Here is a 22,038-nt window from a genome sequence, read left to right as displayed (position 1 = left end):
TGTTATTTGTGGCACTGTTAGTCCTACTATGTTATGCAGTGATATTGGTGATAATATAACCAGTACAATCACTGATGTCTTTAACTGTATCTCACAGGTTCGCACACACACTGAGTCATGTTTAAACCATTAAAGAGGACATTATATGGACTTTCATTCATGTCCTGGAGACGTATCCTCACCCTGACCATTGTCACTACAGGTATCAAGACCTTGTTAATATCATTAGTAACAGGTGTGTTGATAGGAGAGGACAAGATGGCCGACAATAAAAATGGTCCCCACGAGACTAAGAGTTAATTACTGTTGAATCATTGGTTGCTATGGTGACTAGACCCCTGGACCAGAAAGTAAATACACAGAGAAACCAGTGTGTATGCCTAGCAGACAACAGGGTATAGGACAAAACTTGTCATCAGAAATGCCCTGATAGCTCGGAAATTAAAAGTCCTGTCAACAAAACCTTTTCACCATGAGCATCACAAGGCTTCAGTGAAGACACTGATGTATTTTATATGTCGCTACTGTTTATGGTATTAAGTTGTCACAGTTTAAATACTCCCATCATCTCTGTTCATGACAAGGACTGAAGAGCTCAGTGTAACAAGGCAGTCTATGGGAGTTGTGGTCAGTACTCTCTGCACTTAAAGCAGACTGACTTAAAACTGTGGGTCATGTCACACTGAGAGTAACACTGGGTGAGAGAGGACACATTTCTCTATTTTTTGATGTATAAATTACCCCTGAAGGTTGGTAACTGTGAAAATGAAATGAGGTTGAAAAAGATTTCTGGGAGATTTTTCAGTGATGGCAGACAGTGTGGGTGATGTCACACGCTCCAGCTCTGAACATTCCACACAACACACACCCATTATAAAATCTGAGACAGTCAAAGAAAGATCAACTGGGATTTTGTAGAAATCAGACTAGAAATCAAAATTCTGATTTAACCTGAGACAGTCTCAAGTCTGATGAACCACTGAACAACTTTTCAACCATGTTTCTATGTGATAGTGTGACAAAGTTTTATGGCTCCAAATATGAGTGGGTTTGATCATTTTCTCTAAACTTCCTATTGATTTTCAAAGGGAAACTTTTTAGTTTTTTGAGACTTATGTCAAACTGCATGTTCTGATGTATACTTTGCCTGGGTTTTCTCAAAGCTGTGGGACGAGTAATGTGCCAGAATTTGTACAGAAGAATTAGAAGAATTAGAAAATGCAGTTCCTGATGATAATGAGTGTGAATGCTGAAAACTGAAGGAAACTGGAAATTGAAACCTGAAAGTAACTGCTGAAGCAATGATGAAAATGGTTAAAAAATGATAGTAACAGATGATTTGGTTTGGAAACTTGGGAAAGAAGAAAGTTTTTGTATTATAATGTCAGATTAACTCCATTTATCTATTTCTTAGTCCAACTGCTGAAGTAGTTACATTGTGTGAAAAAGCACAAATTTGTCTACAATTTGATGTAGAACTGTGTGTGAGAAGTGACAGATGTGGGAATAAAAAGAGCTGAAGATAAACCAGGTTCAGTTGTGGATTAAAGATATAAGATCTACAACAGTAACAGACAGTGAACTGACCTCAGAGTCTCCAGTCTACAGTGTGGACTCTCCAGAAAACCACACAGCAGCTTCACTCCTGAATCCTGCAGCTTGTTGTAGCTCAGGTCCAGGTGTCTCAGATGGGAGGAGTTGGACTTCAGAGCTGAGTCCAGAGAAGCACAGCTGATCTCTGACAAACTGCAGCACCTCAATCTGAATAAAGAATAAATCATGTAGATAAAAATCATTTCTAATCCAATCAGATATGTCCTAATCAATGAGCTTTCACTAACATGAGTAGAGGGACTTTGTCCTTCTCTTATTGTGGATCATCATAATGTCAGCCTTCTACACACACAATTAGAAGATAAAGATCAAATCAGACATGTTGGACTAAAAACTGACTTTGATTCACCACTGAAATGGATCAAACTTCAAATGTTCAGTCCTGATCCAGGAAAAATGTCTTGCTTGGTCCTGGTCTCTATCCTGCAGATCAGCTCAGGAAATCCACAACTAAACACATATTCAACTGAACAACAACTATTTGATCCCAAATTACAGATGGATTTAATGGAAAACTTTGGAAAATGCTCAGAAGCAAAGTCACATACACATAATTTAATACTGGTACTACTGGAAATAATAAGAATCATGCAGTTTATTTGTTGGTGTCTTTCCAAACAGCCAGTGACACTTTACAATACAACAAGATTTGCAGTTAATGGACTGAAACATGTCAAACCAACAGTGTGGTCCTTTAAGTCTTTGCTCCTTAACACGTTTAACAAGTCAATTCAACTCAATGAGAAAAGACCACAATTTACACACTTGTGTTAAAGATCAAAACACACACACACACACACACACACACACACTCATTCTTTTATTCATTCATTCAAGATGAATAGATTCAAGTTCTTTATGAAGATAAACCAGGTTCAGTTGTGGATTAAAGATATAAATATATAGTACTTATTTAGTATTTATTATTACTATTTTATTATTACTTTATTTCTCTATGTTGACCTTCACTCTCCTGACCCCAGGAAACGCTGTCTCATTTTGTCTGCACTGCAGTTGTATCTACGGCAAAGTGACAATAAAGCCTGATTTGATTTGATTTGATATAAGACCTACAACAGTAACAGACAGTGAACTGACCTCAGAGTCTCCAGTCTACAGAGTGGACTCTCCAGAAAACCACACAGCAGCTTCACTCCTGAATCCTGCAGTTTGTTCTCACTCAGGTCCAGGTGTCTCAGATGGGAGGGGTTGGACTTCAGAGCTGAGGCCAGAGAAGCACAGCTGATCTCTGACAAACTGCAGCACCTCAATCTGAATAAAGAATAAATCATGAGGATAAAAATCATTTCTAATCCAATCAGATATGTCCTAATCAATGAGCTTTCACTAACATGAGTAGAGGGACTTTGTCCTTCTCTTATTGTGGATCATCATCATGTCAGCCTTCTACACACATCATCCAAATGTCACCACAACATTCATACAACTATTCATGTCAACACAGATTCATAACATGTTTGCATACCAAACTGGTACCACTAATACTTCTTGTAGTAACAATAATAAGTAGAACATTTCTGCAGAAACTGTGAATGTGCCTTCGGCGTGGTGCATATTCAGGATAATCAGCTGTGAGATGCTGGGTATTTATACACGTGGATGTGAGGGAGCAGTCATTCAGGAGCAGCTGAAGGACTTTGTGTGATTTTATTTGTGGCACTGATAATCCTACTAACAAGTTATACAGTGATATTGGTGATAATATAACCAGTACAATCACTGATGTCTTTAACTGTATTACACATTTTCACACACACACTGAGTCATATTTGAACCATTAAAGAGGACATTATATGGACTTTCATTCATGTCCTGGAGACTTATCCTCACCCTGACCATTGTCACTACAGGTATCAACACCTTGTTAATATCATTAGTAACAGCTCATAAGACTAAGACTTAATTAATCCATTTAGAGCCAGTCTTATGATTCTCAGTTTTATGGCTCCAAATATGAGTGGGTTTGATCATTTTCTCTAAACTTCCTATTGATTTTCAAAGGGAAACTTTTCCGTTTTTTGAAACTTATGTCAAACTGCATGTTCTGATGTATACTTTGCCTGGGTTTTCTCAAAGCTGTGGGACGAGTAATGTGCCAGAATTTGTATAGAAGAATTAGAAGAATTAGAAAATGCAGTTCCTGATGATAATGAGTGTGAATGCTGAAAACTGAAGGAAACTGGAATCTGAAACCTGAAAGTAACTGCTGAAGCAATGATGAAAATGGTTAAAAAATGATAGTAACTGAGATGATTTGGTTTGGAAACTTGGGAAAGAAGAATGTTTTTGTATTATAATATTCTTAACATTTAAAATGGAAAGAAAAAAAAAGCGTGTGTTTGTTTCATTACACTCTACCTAAGGTAAGTAGAGCTTACCTGCAAACTATTTCTTAGTCCAATTGCTTAAGTAGTTACATTGTGTGAAAAAGCACAAATTTGTCTACAGTTTGATGTAGAACTGTGTGTGAGAAGTGACAGATGTGAGAGTAAAAAGAACTGAAGATAAACCAGGTTGTGGATTAATGATCTAAGACAGGGATGTCAAAGTCAAATACACAGAGGGCCAAAAAAACAAATTTGCTACAAGCCAAGGGCCGGGCTGATTCAATGTTTATTAAAACATTGAAATGATTACACACAAAAACAAACTTCCTTTAAAGAGAAATCACATGTCCTGTACATTAAATGAATAAAGCAATATTGTCTTATGGCTCTGTTATTAATTTCAAGGGAAACATTTTCAACAGGCAAACAGCAAAAAAGTAAACAAAATATGTTCATAAATATCAAGAAGAGGTGCCTTCATAGATTATATTCTTTCAGTACAGCCTTTCTCCACACAGAAGACACACAGGTTTGCCTTTTACCTCCGTGAACATGTACTTTGCCTCCCACCTGGCTTGAAACCCCCTGTTCTCGGCGTCCACCTTCTGTTTAGCCATTTTTTAGGGAGGGGGGTAGCTGAAAGTCGACATCTGCTCTGACTGCTGACCAAGGGGGCAGTTGTAGGTTTCAGCAGTGAGGATCACTTCCGCGTTCAAAAAGCTACAGTTCCTCGGCTGCCGCTGGGGGCTGGCTCCAGAAGTGAGCAATTCTCCGTTGACCCCCATGTTAAAATAGCCAACTTTACAGCCTAAAAAAACATATTTACAGCCTGGTACATTTTTTGTTTTTGGTCTCTATTGATAGTTTCCACCTCCGTGAACACTGTGAGGGGGGTGAATTTTTTTGTACCACAACCATTTTAGTGTTATTTAGGCTTAATAAATTGGGGCGTGGTTACATTGAGTGACAGTCCGTAGACAGGCACTGACCGTTAGCTCGTTGCTAAAGCATCGGCTGGGCTAGGCGGCTACATCCAGAGGCCTCCGGCTACCTCCAGCGGTTGACGGTGTTTGTTTGCCAATGTTCGGTTTTTGTGGCAGTATGGCTTGTTGTAGTGTGGACTGAACTAACCGACCGTCGAAGGAGTCTGTGTTGCAGTTTTTTCAGTAAGTAAATTTCTCACTATTTTACCTGGATGTTTGCACTAATTAGCATGTACTGGCATATTTAGCCGCTGGCTTATGACTTATGACTTAATTATGGTCGCTGCTGATACAGATAGAGGATCGGAGTGGATAATGTTAGGAACGCTGCTGCGGTGTGTTCCGTGCTCTCAGAGTCCGTTTATTGCGGCAATATGAGGCTACAACTTTATTTCGTCTAATTTTTCTGTTTAAAAAGTCCGACAGCAGCTCTGTCAGTAAGCGGCTGCTGTTGTTTGTGTGCTGCTGTAAGTGGATAGTGGATGGAGGCAGCGGCGAAAGCCGGTAAATATTAAACATTTTAATATATTATTGTTATCATTATTTTTTTTTTATCGTTCACTTATTATATATCATTAATAATAATGACAACAATAACAATAATAATGTTTTAACTTTTTAATATATTTTATCAATATGAAATAATAATGATTGTTTCACAGTTAAATAACAGGCTAGAAATAAATTTTCCCCCACAACTCCACCAAACCCTGCAGCTCCACCTAAAACCTCTCTATCTGAAACAGTCATGTTTAAAACACAGCAGCAACATTATGATCTCTGTTGTATGCCGTGTGTCGCGGTTACACAGGGTCGAGCTAGTCGGACTCGGGGACTGTCGTGTGATGGATGTAGCTGCGTGTAGCTGCCGCTTAGCTTGTTAGCCTAGCTGATTAGCTGATTAGCCTTAGGCTAGCTCGGTTGCTTCGAGCTAAGTGGCCGGGTTCTCGGCCAGCTGACCCCGGCTGACCCGTAGAGTAACCACCTCTTCGCCAAATATGGAAAGTACACTCCCACTAAAATTCAAGATGGCGCAGCTCAAATGCCCATGGTGTGGTCACAAAAACGACTCCCCGAAACCAATGGGTGATGTCACGGGTGCTACGTCCATGTCTTATACAGTCTATGCTGCTGACGGATAATTAAAACGATGCCCGCTTGCTGCACTGCGCAAAGAGTTTTGGTAGTCATGACAACCAGGCTAGCACTGCAATGAGTATGTTCGCTACCGTTGCATTGTGGGTAATGTGGTATTGGCGCGTGCAAAACGGCAGCGGGCGGCTACGGCCAGCGGGCCGGTTCTAATACTAATCAAATATCATCCCAGGGGCCATAGAAAATTCTTTTGCGGGCCGGATGTGGACCGCGAGCCTTGACTTTGACATCTAGGATCTAAGATCTACAACAGTAACAGACAGTGAACTGACCTCAGAGTCTCCAGTCTACAGTGTGGACTCTCCAGAAAACCACACAGCAGCTTCACTCCTGAATCCTGCAGCTCGTTGTAGCTCAGGTCCAGGTGTCTCAGATGGGAGGGGTTGGACTTCAGAGCTGAGGCCAGAGAAGCACAGCTGATCTCTGACAAACTGCAGGAACTCAATCTGAATAAAGAATAAGACATGTTGGACTCTTCTCTTCATCATTGAAGTTTTTACATGACCTTCGTCTTACTGAACTTTGTGTAATTAAACAACATTAAAGGACAATTTCTTGACTTCAACCGACAGTCAGATGTCACACATTGATTTAAAGCAGTGCTTCTCAATTATTTTCTGTTACGAAATGTTTTCTTCAGGAAGAAGAAAACATTTTGCGCCAAGCGCTGTGTAGGCTTCGTTATAGTTCCTCGTCTTAGCTTTCGGGTAACTTTCGTGTGTTTCATTATCTCCGTCTCTGGTGCGATTCCGGGGTCACACACGCCCCCGGCATCGCTCCCTCCCTCCCAGGGGGGCACACTCCACTATTTGAGAAGGACTTATTTCAAGAGTCTTTGGTGTCAGTCATCCTTTCTGTGGTCCACACTGACTCTGTGTGTGTCAAGTGGTCTCATTATTCTGTTTTCAGTAGAGTTTAATCACCTGAATCATATATTTGATTTATCAAGTTTACATGAAAACAAAAAGACTCAAAATAGCATGAACAGGTTAACAAAATAATGTAGAATCAGAAAAAAAGCAGTTAATAATAAATAAAGAAAAACTTAACAGCAATAATCACAACCAACTGAAAAATCTACGTTTGAAAAAAACATTTAAAACATCTCCAGAAAAACACACAGCTGACCTAAAGATTATAAAACTAATAATAATGAGAATAATCTCATCCTGTGTATATTTGAAAAACTAAACTACTAATCTACACTGACTGATAATGTTAAAGATCATGTCTGGACTTACACAGCCTTTCTGCAGTTCCACACAGCTGGGATCAGTCTCCGTCGTCCCTCCTCTGATGTGTTGTACTTCTTCACGTCCAACTCATCCAGAACTTCCTCTGACATCTGCAGAACGTAGGCCAGAGCTGAACAGTGGAGCTCAGAGAGTCTCTTCTCTGATCTGTTCTCTGACTTCAGGAACTCTTGGATCTCCTGATGTACTGAGCGGTCGTTCATCTCCATCAGACAGTGGAAGATGTTGATGCTTCTGTCAGGAGAGATATCATCTCTGTTCATCTCCTTCAGGTTGTTGATGGCTGTCTGGATGATTTGTGGTCTGTTCTCTGTCTGACCCAGAAGGCCTCCTAAGAGTCTCTGGTTGGACTCCAGAGACAGGCCATGAAGGAAGCAAACAAACAGGTCCAGGTGGCCATTTTTACTTTGGAGGGATTTCTCCATGGCATCACTGAGGAGGACATCAAGTGATGGGTAGCTGCTATTGTTATTTCCAAAATGCTTAAAAGTCTTCCTGATAAAAGACTCTGGCTTTGAGTCCCAGTGTCTGTCATCTTGTCCCAGGAAAGTTCTCAGCACTCTTGTCTTCCTCTCTGTGTAACAGTGGAACATGTAGACTGCAGCCAGGAACTCCTGAATGCTCAGATGAACAAAGCAGTAGACTGTTTTCTGGAAGATCACACTCTCTCTTTTAAAGATCTCTGTACAAACTCCTGAGTAAACCAAGGCCTCTGTGACATCAAGACCACACTGCTCCAGGTCTTCTTGGTAGAACATGATGTTTCCTTTCTCCAGCTGTTCAAACGCCAGCCTCCCCAGCTTCAGAAGAACTTCCCTGTCAGCCTTCATCAGCACATGTGAACTCGTCTCATGTCCCTCATCATACTTGTGCTTCTTCCTCTTTGTCTGAACCAGTAGGAAGTGTGAGTACAGGTCAGTCAGGGTCTTGGGCAGCTCTCCTCTCTGCTCTGTGGTCAACATGTGCTCCAGAACTGTAGCAGAGATCCAGCAGAAGACTGGGATCTGACACATGATGTGGAGGCTCCTGGATGTCTTGATGTGTGAGATGATTCTTCTGGACAGCTCTTCATCACTTGATCTCCTGAAATACTCCTCCTTCTGAGCGTCAGTGAAGCCTCGTACTTCTGTTACCCTGTCAACACATGCAGGAGGGATCTGATTGGCTGCCGCAGGTCGGGAAGTTATCCAGACCAGAGCCGAGGGAAGCAGATTCCCCTTGATGAGGTTTGTCAGCAGTACGTTGACAGATGACTTCTGTGAGACATCAGACACAACCTTCCTGTTGCTGAAATCCAGTGAAAGTCTGCTTTCATCCAGACCATCAAAGATGAACAACACTTGACAGACATTGAGCTTCTCTGCTGTGACCTTCTTTAATGTTGGATGGAAAACATGGAGCAGCATGAGAAGACTGTACTGCTCATCTTTGATCAGGTTCAGCTCCCTGAACGAAAGCAGAACCAGCAGACTGACGTCTTGGTTTTCAGAGCCCTCTGCCCAGTCCAGAGTGAACTTCTGCACTGAGAAGGTTTTTCCAACGCCAGCAACGCCGTTCGTCAGAACGACTCTGATGCGTCTCTGTTGGTCAGGTAAGGCTTTAAAGATTTCGTGGCACTTGATTGGAGTGTCATGGAGGGTCTCCATCTTGGAAGCTGTCTCCAGCTGCCTCACCTCATGTTGGGTATTAACCTCTTCACTCTGTCCCTCTGTGATGTAGAGCTCAGTGTAGATCGTGTTGAGGAGGGTTTCACTTCCTGTTCCATCAGTTCCTTCAGTCACACGTTCACATCTCCTCCTCAGACTGATCTTATGTTCATCTAAAACCTCCTGCAGACCAATATCTGCTGAAAATCTGCTGACACAGAAGAAACAATGTCAGACTAAAGAAAGAGAATCTGAGAATCTGCTCATTTCTTTCATCAGCTGCATAAAAACTGAAGACAAGCAAAGAAAAGCTTTTTCATTTTGTGCTATTTCTAATCATCTTAAATGCCAAAGCTGTATGATAGAACAAATGACTCTGTTAAAAGCACAGCTCCTGTTTTCAGAGATGATGACATGAGCAGACAGATGTACAGTCTTACTTTGTACAGTGCTGCTCTGACTGACTGTCTGCAGTCAAGCTCTTGTTCTGGATCTTTCTCTCAGATTTTATATCTTATACATTTTCCAAATATTTGAACTTACTGAGATACTCTTGGATGTTTTGGGTGGATTACTGTGAGATTGTTGGGATTCTTTCAGGCTCTGATCATGTATTTTATCTTGATGATGTATTGAGTCCTATCAGCTCGTTGTCATGTTGACCATTTAACTCATGAAGACCCTGTAGGGTCAAAGTGTTTCCTTTTTCAGTCTGATCAAACTTTTTTGGGAGCTACAATCCAGTGTGAGGACATTCTGCTCCTTTCCAACAGTCATTAAATCACAGAAACCTGACAACAAAGGATTTTAGCAGCAAGACCTGAGCTGAGACTAAATGTTTCGTTTACACAATTGGTTCACAATGTCTAGAAGCTGTTAAATGCTCAGACATGTAAATCATTAAAGTGGAACGTCCAACATGGAGACACTGTGTTTCTTCTTTGTCCTTCTCTTCATTGACAGGTCTACAGACTCTGGAAGTGGCAATCAGGCTCATGTTCATACACCAACTCTCACAATGACTGAGACTGATAAAACAGGAACATGAGAAAGCTCTGTTTTATAAATCTGCTGAAAAGAGTGTGTGTGCATATTTCTGTCTTTGTGTGGACACAGTTGTATGGATCTGGCCCCTGGTGTCTCCCTGTTTCCTTCAAATATGTCTGAGAACTGAATCATCCTCAGGTCCTAGAAACACTCTCTTACTTTGTGTCTGAGGGTCCAGGTTCATGACTCAAGTCTAGAGGATTAAACTGTTTGGACCTGTCATTCTTCATAGACAGACAGCTGGATCCTGGACACTCTGCTCTCAGTCTGTGGTCCTGACCTCTGAAAACACAAACACATTTTTATTCCTATTAAATCAAACACTGATAAATTCTCTGAGGACAAAGCCATTCTGGGAACTCTCAGCTGACGTCCTGCAGCAACATCATCAACTAGACTTTAGCGGTAACGTAATGTGTCACTTCCTGTTTCTTGCTTCGGCACTGTGGTGTACTGTAGTGTAGTGTAAGTTTTCCTAGCTCATCAATGAACACAATTTTTTTGGTGCACTGTGGTTAATTTCCTAATTATAATACTAATTAACTTATGTTCACTTTAGTCAAGCATCTGTTCTGCACGGCTCGTTGGAGATTTAACATCTCCAACAAACGACGTGGTCTTCATAAACAGTCGCAAAACTTTTTGTGGAAAACCTGGTCTGATTAGAAGAGATAGCATCCATCCCACTTTGGTAGTTCAGCTCTCATTTCTAGAAGCAGATTTTATTAGAAGCAAATTTTATTAGACCACCAAAGACATTACAAGCCAGAGTTGAGACCAGAAGGCAGAGTTGCAGTCCTACACATTTCTAGAGTTTTTCTAGAGCTGTCACCCTCCCATGATTCCTACTATTCCTATTCCCCTTATCCTATAGACTGTTTGCTCACAAAACAAAGAAAACTGTATAAACCAAAAAAAGACAAGAGCTGTTATTCATAAAAACCTCAAACAAATTAATACAAATAAGTTGTCTCAATCTAAAAACACTACAATTAGATGTGGGCTATTAAACATTAGATCTCTCTTGTCTAAATCTCTGTTAGTGAATGATTTGATAATGGATCAGCAGATTGATTTATTCTGTCTGACTGAGACCTGGCTGCAGGAGGAAGAGTATGTCAGTCTAAATGAGTCAACCCCTGCTAGTCATATTAATTATGACATTCCTCGAGGCTCAGGCCGAGGAGGAGGAGTGGCAGCAATCTACCACTCAAGTTTATTAATTAATCCCAGACCTAAGCCTAGTTATAGCACATTTGAAAGCCTTATCCTCAGCCTCTCACATCCAAATTGGAAGACAGAAAAAACAGTACTGTTTGCTGTGGTGTATCATCCACCTGCTGCTTACTCAGAGTTTTTGTCTGAATTCACTGAATTTTTATCTGATTTAGTGCTTAGTACGGATAAAGCAATTATAGTGGGTGACTTTAATGTTCATGTAAATACCCACAATGACAGACTTAAGACTGATTTCTATTCAGTATTAGACTCAATTGGCTTCATTCAAAAATGTTAACAAAGCAACTCACTGTTTTAATCACACCTTTGATCTTGTACTGACATATGGCATAGAAGCTGAATATTTGATAGTATTCCCTCAGAACCCTGTTTTATCCCATCATTCTTTAATAACATTTGAATTTACAATAATGAACTGCACAGTATCTGGGGAAAATTAACTTCTGTATATATCTGTCTAATGCTGCTGTTACTAAATACAAGGAAGTTATCCATCATTATTAACTCTGATGCCATGTGCCAGTTTTACAGACTTTACATACTTTACCCCAGCAGATATAGATTTTCTAGTTGATAGTACTGCCACTTCACTACGTACGACTCCTGACTCTATCGCCCCTCTGAAAATGAAGGTCATTAATCAGAGGATGGTATGATTTGCAAATACATACTTTAAAGCAGATATCACGAAAAGCTGAAAAAGAAGTGGCTATCCACTAATTGAAATGTCTGCAGGTCCTGATTTCTCTGTAGACTGCTTCTCTCCCATAGATCTTTCTGAGTTGCCCCAGACTTCTTGTTGAATTCAGCCAAAACTGAGGTTATTGTATTTGGTCCCAAACACCTCAGAAACAGTTTATCTAATCATATAGTTACTCTGGATGGCATTAATTTAGCCTCCAGTACGACTGTGAGGAACCTTGGAGTTATTTTTGATCAAGACATGTTCTTTAACTCACATATAAAACAAGTCTCTAGGACCGCCTTCTTTCATCTGTGCAATATCGTTAAGATTAGGAACATTCTGTCTCAGAGTGATGCTGAAAAATTAGTCCATGCTTTTGTTACTTCTAGACTGGACTACTGTAATTCCCTATTATCAGGATGTCCAGTTAACTCTCTAAAAAGCCTCCAGCTGATCCAAAATGCTGCAGCCAGAGTACTGACTGGAATTAGCAAGAGAGATCATATTACTCCTGTACTAACTTCTCTTCATTGGCTTCCTGTAAAATCCAGAATTGAATTTAAAATCCTTCTCCTTACATATAAGGCCCTCAATGGCCAGGCTCCTTCATATCTTAAAGAGCTGATAGTACCATATTATCCCAACAGATTGCTTTGTTCCCTGAATGCAGGTTTGCTTATGGTTCCCAGAATCTCTAAAAGTAGAATGGGAGGCCGAGCTAGCTTAGCTATCAGGCCCCTCTCCTGTGGAACCAACTGCCAGTTTGGGTTCAGGAAGCAGACACCCTCTGTAATTTTAAATTTAAGCTTAAAACCTTAACCTTGTAGTTACAGTTTTAGTTATTATGACTAAACCAATAGTTAGTCACAATTATTACTATAGACACTGTTACAGTTAACCCTCAGGTTGTGTTAATTTCTTGTTAAACATTTTTGTGTTCCCGGTCACAAATGACCGTTCCATTAAGATTCTTCATAAACTATAAAAATACACATATTATCACTATTTGTTCTGTTCGATTTTTTAAATCAATTTAAATTCTTGTGAACATTACAAGTCTTGAACTTCTATTTTTTTATGGCCTGTATACCTCACTGATCTAAGCTTATACATCTTGAATTTGAGTTCTAAAAAACACAAATTTATTTATTTATTTTGAATATTGTTGTTCCACTTTCTGACTGATTGATGATTGATTGATGAAATTATCTGAAAGTGACCTTTCTCTGTGGCCTTCCAGAAATCTTCCGACACAGAAAACCTGCAAAAGTGATGATTCGCAATTTTCAAATTTGGTATGTTATTTTGCTGGATGCCCTTCCTGACGCAACCCTCTACACAGGGATAACATACAAACTCCACACAGGAGCACCTATACTGAGGCTGGAACCCAGAACCATCTTGCCACGAAGCAACAGTGCCAACCACTGCACCACCGCACCGCCCCTTTCTGGATTATTTTGAATGTAAGAAATAATCTGATGAAACATAGTATACTATTTATCACATACTTTGTGTCAAAGTGAGTTCTAATCCATCCCCACTGTCAGTTTCCTGGCCTCTCTCCTCCTCACCAGTGTGGTGATCAAATATATAGTCAAGAGCCTCACTAACTGTATATCCAGCTCACATGGTACTGCCACACAATGAACTGTGAGCAAGGCCTCAAAAAAGCATTATATACCAAAGTATACCAAAAGTTCTGACTCTTTTGGGTAAAGGTTCCCATAGTGGTTGCCAAGGAACTCAAGGTGTGTGTGTGTGTGTGTGTGTGAGAGAGAGAGAGAGAGAGAGAGAGTGTGTGTGTGTAAGTGTGTGTGTGTGTGCATGCATGTGTCCATCTGACAAATGAGGATGTACCTGAGCTCTATTTTTTACACTATTTGTAGTCTCCCCCATTCATTTCTAATGACCAGTCACTTGTAACTGGAAACACCAAGAGTTTACAAAAGTTGAATAAAACACACAATATTGTATGCAAATGAATACAATTTATATTGTGTGTTGAAATCCTCTTTGTGGACAAAGTCGAGGAGTCTTACGTTAGTCTGATCAAATTAACTACATTTTTCAGTGATAAAACTCTTGAATCGGCCAAATTTGACTGGAACACAACACAAGGATTAAGCCCATAGTAGGGCTGGCTCAGGTAACTGAACTATCCCTTAGTTATGCTGCTATAGGTCGAGGCTGCTGGGGGACTTCCCATGATCCTCTGCACACTTCTCCTCTTCCCTCTTTCCCTACTCTTACATTTATTAACCTTTATTACATGTCATTAACTCTGTGTCCTCTCTGTCCCGTAGTCCTGTGCTTGATTCTCTCTGGTCTCTCTTTCTCTGTACCTTTTTCTGCAGGTATCTCTGGCTCCGGAGCTGCATGTTCTCTGTCTGTGGTCCTGGCTCCACCCACCTGCTGCTGTTTATTGTCTACAATGATCCATTTCTACCACATTACTATGTTTAATGTTCTACTCTGCTACAGATACATTTTGGATTAATATTCTCTGCAGACTGTAATATAAATAATTACCAGGCATGACAGCTTTTTGCCTCTGTGCTCTGTCTCCTATCATAACAGTAATCTGCTGAGCACACATTATCCACTAACTGTTCTGTAATCTGAATGCTGGCTCTCTGTCTTTTTCCATTGCCAACCCTGTTTGTATCATGTTTTATATGCTGCATGTCCTTCTCCTCCTCTCCTCCATTCCCAGCTGTCCTATCTTCCTCCTTTTCCTCCTTTCACCCAGCCCAGCCATCAGCAGGAGGGTCCCCCATCTGAGCCAGGTTCTGCTCAAGGTTTCTTCCTGATAAAAGGAAGTTTTTTCTTGCCACTGTCGCCTTAAGTACTTGCTCTGGGGTCAGGCTCTGGGTCTCTGTAAAGCGCTTTGAGACAATTTTGACAGTGGAAGGCGCTATATAAATAAAATTGAATTGAATTGAATCTAGCACTGCACACTATACAGAAGGATGGAGGCAACACACTAGCATCCATAAACAACACTGTTGGTTCAGTTAATCATTAAATGTTCATACTGAATTTGAAAATCTATATAAATACAAATTTTTAAAAAGGCTCAGTAATTTGCTCAGACACCTGTTGTCTGTAGTTTTTAACAGATAAACAGGAGGAAAATTCACATTTCTTAGGGACTATTTTGATCGGCAGATTGATCTACATTTAGTGCTATATGATGTGCCAACAGAACCAGGAAGAACTTACTTTCTGCCGAATCTGTCATGGTCCGTAAATTATGACTTGTTATGTTTTGTCTCGTGTCTGTGTTGTCTTGTGGTTTCCTGTTTTATTTTGAAATTATTGCCCTTGTGTGTCTTGTCTCATTTTACTTCCTGCCTTTGTCTGGTTTCCCGCCGTTGTGATTGTTTTCCCCGCCCTAATTGTTTCCACCTGTTTCCCCTACCTGTTGTGTATATATAGTCTGCGTCGCCCCTTGTTCCGTGCCAGTTCGTCTTGTCCTTTCCAAGTGAACCAGCGTCTCTTTATCGTCCAGTCTCATGTCAGGTTTAGTGTTGTTCTTTTGTACTTTGATCTCGTTTGTTTGCCTTGTTGCCTTGCCTTTTGTTTCAGTTTATTGTTTTCCTCGTAAAGAGTGATTTTGTGTTCTCCTCGCTAGAGTGATTTTGTGTTTCCTCGATAGAGTGATTTTTTGTTCCTTTTGACATTTTGTTTCATAGCGTTTGTTTCCCCGATAGGGCGATTATCATTTGCTACTTTGTTGAATAAATACTTCTTTTTGATTATACGTATTGGAGTTGTGCTTTTGGGTTCTGTCCTCGTTCGGCCGTGACAGAATCTACAGCAGTTACTTCGACTATCAGCTTCTAAGGGGACTGTTTTGGATGGCCTTAACAGGCCTTGAACTCTTTTGGACTTTTGGTTAAACTCTTTATAACCCCTTGAACTCTTAATGAGTTTTTTCAGTTTCTTAAGTGTTGGTAGTACTTTCCTGTTTTATTTTGAAACCCTGGTCCCTGTTCATAATTTACTTCCTGTCTTTATTTGCTTTCTCTCAGTTGTTGATTGGCTGCCCACCCTGATTTGTGTCACCTGTTGTAAATGACCTCCTGTGTATTTAAGTCTTGTTGCTCCCCCTGTTCCTTTGTCAGTTAGTCTGTGTCTCAGCTCATGTTTGCACCTGTGGTTCACCTCCTGGAGTCTCTGTTCTCGTCCTGGAGCCTTCTCTTAGTTGTTCTATCTGTTTCCCTGCCTGTGCACTGTCCTGGATTTGCCTCCTGTTTCCACTTTCCTCTGTTATTTTGTTCTGTCACCAGTGAGGACTTTTGACTTTTGGATTAGAGTTTCTGCTTCTGAAGGTTTTTCTCCATTTTGGATGATTTTTAGTTGTTGAAATTTTGTTTCCTGCCCCTAGACTTTTTCCAGAGAGTTTGAGTGAAATAAAAGAACTTTTAATTCACTCATTTTTCCATCCTGGGGTTTCTGCATTTAGGTCCTCTTCCTCATGTTTGTGGCTACACAGCAGGGTCACACAACAGTTACAGATATTGACGACAACTGCAGGACCTCAACACAGTAAACCTTGTTAAATTAAGTTTGGAGGTTCACAGGTTTGTAGCAGTTCTCTTACTTTGTGTCTGACGGTCCAGGTTCATTACTGAAGTTTGGAGGATCTCTCTGTTTGGACCAGTCACTCTTCATAGACAGACAGCTGGATCCTGGAGACTCTGCTCTGTCCTCCTTTTCCTCCACACAAACACTTTCTGGACTTTAGGTGGTCTGAGAGGGAAACCAGTAAAACAGAGTGTGAGCTCAGACACATGAAAAATCAGGACAGACAAGTCTGATCAAGAGTCACATGCAAGAACAGGAATAGCACACACAGTCTAACAGAGTACACAGCAGGCAGCTCTCCACCTGATCAGTTCTCTTTAACTCTGTGCTTGTTTTCTTGGGTTAGTTGTCTTTAATGTGCATCATTCAGATCATCCCAACTTTGTGTCAAACTGTTCACTCTTACTGAGAGAACATGAAGAACCACATTTGAAATTCTTTCCTGCTTTTCTGTCTCTTCATCCTGACTCTTCTTCCCTACAGTCTACAGAGACAAAACTGACCCAGAGACTTTGACAGTAAAGTAATTGTAACTGTCAAAGAGAAATGTTTAATAAATATTGTCATGTCAGAAGTTCATTAATATTTAATTTCATGCGGCTTAAAAGGTTGATTAAAAAAGGCTAATAAATAATATGTTAAAAAGATATTAGAGTACAAAATATATTTAAAATGTATAAGGTTAAGCCCACTTCTGCTGTCAACCTTAATAATGTGACACCAAACCATGATCCCCCCTCTCCAAGCAACTCTACAAGCAACTCTGGCGTCTGGTATGCCTGGAAGCGCTGTCCCTGGAAGACATGGAGGATCTATTTATTTATTGGACATTGATAGCAGGGATACTATCAATTGGCCTGGGTATTGCCCTGATCTATCGGAGAATTGGAAAAACCGCTGCTGGCAGATCAGCACTACCGCTAAGCGCGGAGATAAAACAGCACCACGGGTTCATGAGCACTCAGCAGACGGAATTCCACCAGAAGATAGCTCGGATCGAAGGACTGACCAGTGACATCTCAGCCCGATCTGAGGAGGAACGGAGACAGATTGATAACATCGGAAGACAGTCCGAACACCTGTTGAGAACAGTGAAGGGACTGTCTGTCAAGCTTGAGGAGATGTCGAAGCTACTTCATGCATCTGCAGGGGATGACGAGCACTGAGGCCAGAGACTGATTGATTACTGATCTGGATAAATTGAACGTGGATCGATAAATTGCTTCTTGCATATTGACTGTATTGTTCTGTCCCTCATTGCTCTCTAATGTCAAATGAAGAATTCGCTTTCTTTACTGTAATAAATCATCCTTCACTCACTCAGCAAAGCACACCCCGGTCAGAATTCTCAATAAACTGGATGTCATCTATCATTCTGCAATCCGCCTTGTCACCGGTGCCCCTTTTAACACCCACCATTGTGATCTGTACTCTCTCATTAACTGGCCATCGCTCCGCTCCCGCAGGTTGTTGCAATGGTATCAGTTCATCTACAAAACTATCATCGGCAAAACCCCTCCATACCTTCAATTACTAATCAACACCCACAATCTACGCTCGAGTAACTTCATCGCCTTGATCACTCCAAAAGTCCAAACTTCCTTCAGTCGTTCCTCACTCCATTTTGGTGCCCCTAGTGACTGGAATGAGTTAAAAAAAAAACACTTAAACTCCGTACCTTCATCCCATTATCTACTTTCAATAACTCATTACGATCCGATCAGTGCACCTGCTTCTAATTTGCTTGTGATATCCTTGTTGTATGTATTGTATATTGTTGTATGTATACATTCGTGAGAAGGACTTCATGTTTTTATTTGTTTATGGGTGTTCAAGATTGCGATTATTATTTATTGTGTAACATGCCTCTTGCTGCTGCCTCTTGGCCAGGTTGCTGTTGAAAATGAGAACTGGTTCTCAACCGACTTACCCGGTTAAATAAAGGTTAAATAAATAAAAAATAAAAATAAAAAAAAGCGTATGTGATCCACGTGTGCTGTTTTATTTTGGAAAATTGTAACCAGGTCACATGACCAAAGTTTGGTTTAAGGCAGACTGTGGCATCAGTGCCATCATTTCATCGGACCAGTGTAAATACAATAGTAATAATGTTGTATTAACACTCAGCCTTCAGTTTTCCTCCTCCTGCTCTGTTTAATTCAAATGGACTCTGAACTAACTGACTGAACACTTTCAGTTTTAGCTGCTCCTCCCCTCTGCATTTACAGGAAGTCACACAGTCTGAGTCTCTGTGTGTGTGTGTGTATGTGTGTGTGTCTGTGTGTGTGTTTTTGTGTGTTGTTTACAAGTTTAGAACTTTTTTAATTAGTTGTGTTTTGTTTATTAAAATCATGATTAATGTGTTTTTAACTAAATCAGATTAAATTTTGTATTTTTACTGACTTATTATAAAATAAACTATATAAATAATGTTTATTATCATGATTATGGGAGAGAAGATCCCAGCTGATCCAGTGAATCTGGATCTGTCTGTGGGACAGGTGAAAAATACCACATCCTGCTGCAGGCTTCATGTGGCCATGACTCAACTTTACTGACAAAGACAGTGGACAAATACAGTTTCCAGAGTTACATCTGCACAAATATCAGTGATGGTGAAGATAATCTTGTGTGTAATTAAAGGATCATTCTGGTATTATTCTACATTGTGGTTCTTTACTACAAACTCATGAAAAGACCAAAACCAATAGTGTTAGTTCATCTCTCAGCACTGTCTGACTTCCCTCCTCTGTCTGACCTTACGATTGTTGAATCCTCCAGACTGTGAACAAATGTCGTTGGAGCTTAGCCAATTTGTTCAAAATAAAAAAAAAAAGCCCTCACAATTATACAATTTATTCTTCAAAAAGGTTCACTGATTTCCTAAAACAGCTGCTCTGTAGTTTTCATCAAGCAAACAGGAGGAATCACTGCATTTGTTGGTCAGTGCATCATTTTGATCAGTGGATTGATCCACATTTGGTGCTGTAGTGAATATTAAAGGCAGCAGGATGGTGTGTGTGGGACTGAGTCAGAATAAACTGCAGTGTGTGTGTGTTCATGAACATGAAGGATCATGTCACCCAGTGTAACAGTGTGGTTCACTGATGTGTTTTAATATTTTCTGTCTCAGAGGAATCAGATCTATCAGGCTGTGATACACATTCTGTGTGGGTTTGACTCTGCACATGGGATTTATTGGTAATAAGAAAAATATGGAAAACCAGTGAAAGTAAAAATGTTCTTTAGTCAGATCATTTCAAAAGAAACAAGCAGCCTCAGCAGCCAGTATTAATACACTGATGAGCCAGAAGAACCAGGAAGAACTGATTTTCTGTTGACACTACGGCAGCTGTTACAGGCAAAGACGACAACTGCAGGACCTCAACACACTAAACTGTTATAGCCCAAAGTTTGGAGGTTCACAGGTTTGTAGCAGTTCTCTTACTTTGTGTCTAAGGGGCCAGGTTCATTACTGAAGTCTGCAGGATCCAACAGTCTGGACATTTTTCTCTTCATAGACAGACAGCTGGATCCTGGACATTCTGCTCTGTCCTCTTCTTCCTCCACACAAACACTCATCTTCTGGACTTCAGTCACAGTCTAAGAAGGAAACCAGTAAAACAGACTGTGAGCTCAGACACACAAAGAATCAGGACACACAAGTCTGATCAAGAGTTACATGCAAGGCTGAGAGAACAGGTACACACACACAGACTGAGTACAGAGTGAAGTAAAAACAGGCAGCTCTCCACCTGGTCAGTTTTCTTTGACAGTAAAATAATAATAATGTTGTATTAACACTCACCCTGCCTCAGCCTTCAGTTTTCCTCCTCCTGCTCTGTTTACTTCAAATGGCATCTGAACTGACTGAACACTTTCAGTTTCACCTGCTCCTCCCCTCTGCATTTACAGGAAGTCACATGGTCTGTCTGTGTGTGTGTGTGTGTGTGTGTGTGTTGTTTACAGGTTTAGAACGTGTTTCACATTGTTGTAATTTCTGTGATGATTAATGTGCTTTTAACTAAATCAGATTTAACTTAGTGATTTTATAGACTTGCTGTAAAATAAACTATATAAATGATGTTTATTATCATTATTATAGGAGAGAAGATCCGAGCTGATCCAGCGGATTTGGATCTGTCTGTGGGACAGGTGACAGAAACTTGAGATCACCGTTAATGTTAACCCTGTATACTTTGCTCTAGTTTAGTGGAATCATGTTGACAAATTACTCCTATAAATGTTAATCATGGTCTTTGGTGTATCTGCTGTTTTGCTCCTTGTGTCAGGAAGCTCCCAATCACCCAGCTCCTCCTATACAGCCAGCAGCACATGATCCAACAACAAAAGGTCCTTCCTCCTCTTCCTCCTCCTCCTCCTCCTCCTTCTCCTCCTCTATCTTGTTTAGTACCAGTGTCAAAGAAAGCCAACCCATCTGACCCCAATGACTTTAGACCTGTTGGCCACATGTTTGGCATATCTAGGACCACAGGTGAAACCCAGTCTGGACCCTCTTCAGTTTGCCTTCCAGCCTCAGGTGGATGTAGATGATGCTGACACCTGGATGGACTCGTCTCTATACTTGTCCTGTTAGATCTTAGTGCTGCATTTGACACCATTGATCATAATATCCTATTGGAAAGATTGGAACATGTTATTGGGATTAAAGGAACAGCACTAGGCTGGTTTAAATCATATCTATCAGATAGATACCAGTTTGTTCATGTTAATGATGATCCCTCCATATATATCAGAGTAAGTCATGGAGTTCCACAGGGTTCTGTGCTTGGACCGATACTGTTCACCTTATACATGCTTCCCCTAGGCAATATTATCAGGAAGCATGGAATAAATTTACATTGCTATGCGGATGATACCCAGCTATATTTATCTATGAAACCAGACGAAACAGATCAGTTAACCATACTTCAGGCATGTCTTAAAGACATAAAGGCCTGGATGACCTGTAACTTTCTTCTTCTGAATTCAGACAAAACTGAGGTTATTTTGTTTGGTCCCAAACACCTCAGAAACAGTTTATCTAATCATATAGTTACTCTGGATGGCATTAAGTTAGCCTCCAGTACGACTGTGAGGAACCTTGGAGTTATTTTTGATCAGGATCTGTCCTTTAACTCACATATAAAACAAGTCTCTAGGACCGCCTTCTTTCACCTGCGCAATATCAGTAAGATTAGGAACATTCTGTCTCAGAGTGATGCTGAAAAATTAGTCCATGCTTTTGTTACTTCTAGGCTGGACTACTGTAATTCCCTATTATCAGGATGTCCAGTTAACTCTCTAAAAAGCATCCAGCTGATCCAAAATGCTGCAGCGAGAGTACTGACTGGAATTAGCAAGAGAGATCACATTACTCCTGTATTAACTTCTCTTCATTGGCTTCCTGTAAAATCCAGAATTGATTTTAAAATCCTTCTCCTTACATATAAGGCCCTCAATGGCCAGGCTCCT

General features: G+C 40.5%; 1 protein-coding gene and 3 long non-coding RNA genes across 4 annotated transcripts; 1 reads left to right on the top strand and 3 right to left on the bottom strand.

Moving 5' to 3' along the window:
• Positions 1–8,222: 8,222 nt before the first annotated feature.
• LOC121191857 (protein NLRC3-like) lies at positions 8,223–9,026 on the bottom strand (the record flags this gene model as incomplete). The annotated part of the gene is made up of 1 exon (XM_041053311.1): positions 8,223–9,026. A coding segment is annotated over one exon (804 nt), but the record flags the coding sequence as incomplete, so codon positions are not given.
• A 122-nt stretch (positions 9,027–9,148) lies between these two features.
• Positions 9,149–16,636, bottom strand: LOC121191867. The gene is made up of 3 exons (XR_005895150.1): positions 16,580–16,636; positions 10,206–10,328; positions 9,149–9,207 (listed from the first exon to the last, which is right to left on the bottom strand). It is a non-coding gene; the product is annotated as an uncharacterized LOC121191867 (long non-coding RNA).
• A 34-nt stretch (positions 16,637–16,670) lies between these two features.
• LOC121191866 lies at positions 16,671–20,404 on the bottom strand. Its single transcript, XR_005895149.1, has 3 exons — positions 20,372–20,404; positions 20,012–20,166; positions 16,671–16,728 (listed from the first exon to the last, which is right to left on the bottom strand). It is a non-coding gene; the product is annotated as an uncharacterized LOC121191866 (long non-coding RNA).
• LOC121191868 lies at positions 20,201–21,175 on the top strand. Its single transcript, XR_005895151.1, has 3 exons — positions 20,201–20,265; positions 20,669–20,718; positions 20,856–21,175. It is a non-coding gene; the product is annotated as an uncharacterized LOC121191868 (long non-coding RNA).
• Positions 21,176–22,038: the final 863 nt, after the last annotated feature.

The sequence above is a fragment of the Toxotes jaculatrix genome, chromosome 13 (assembly GCF_017976425.1).
Source record: "Toxotes jaculatrix isolate fToxJac2 chromosome 13, fToxJac2.pri, whole genome shotgun sequence".
Lineage (NCBI taxonomy): Eukaryota > Metazoa > Chordata > Actinopteri > Toxotidae > Toxotes > Toxotes jaculatrix.
The sequence above is the reverse complement of the archived record's forward strand: the minus strand, read 5'-3'. Positions and strand labels throughout refer to the sequence as shown.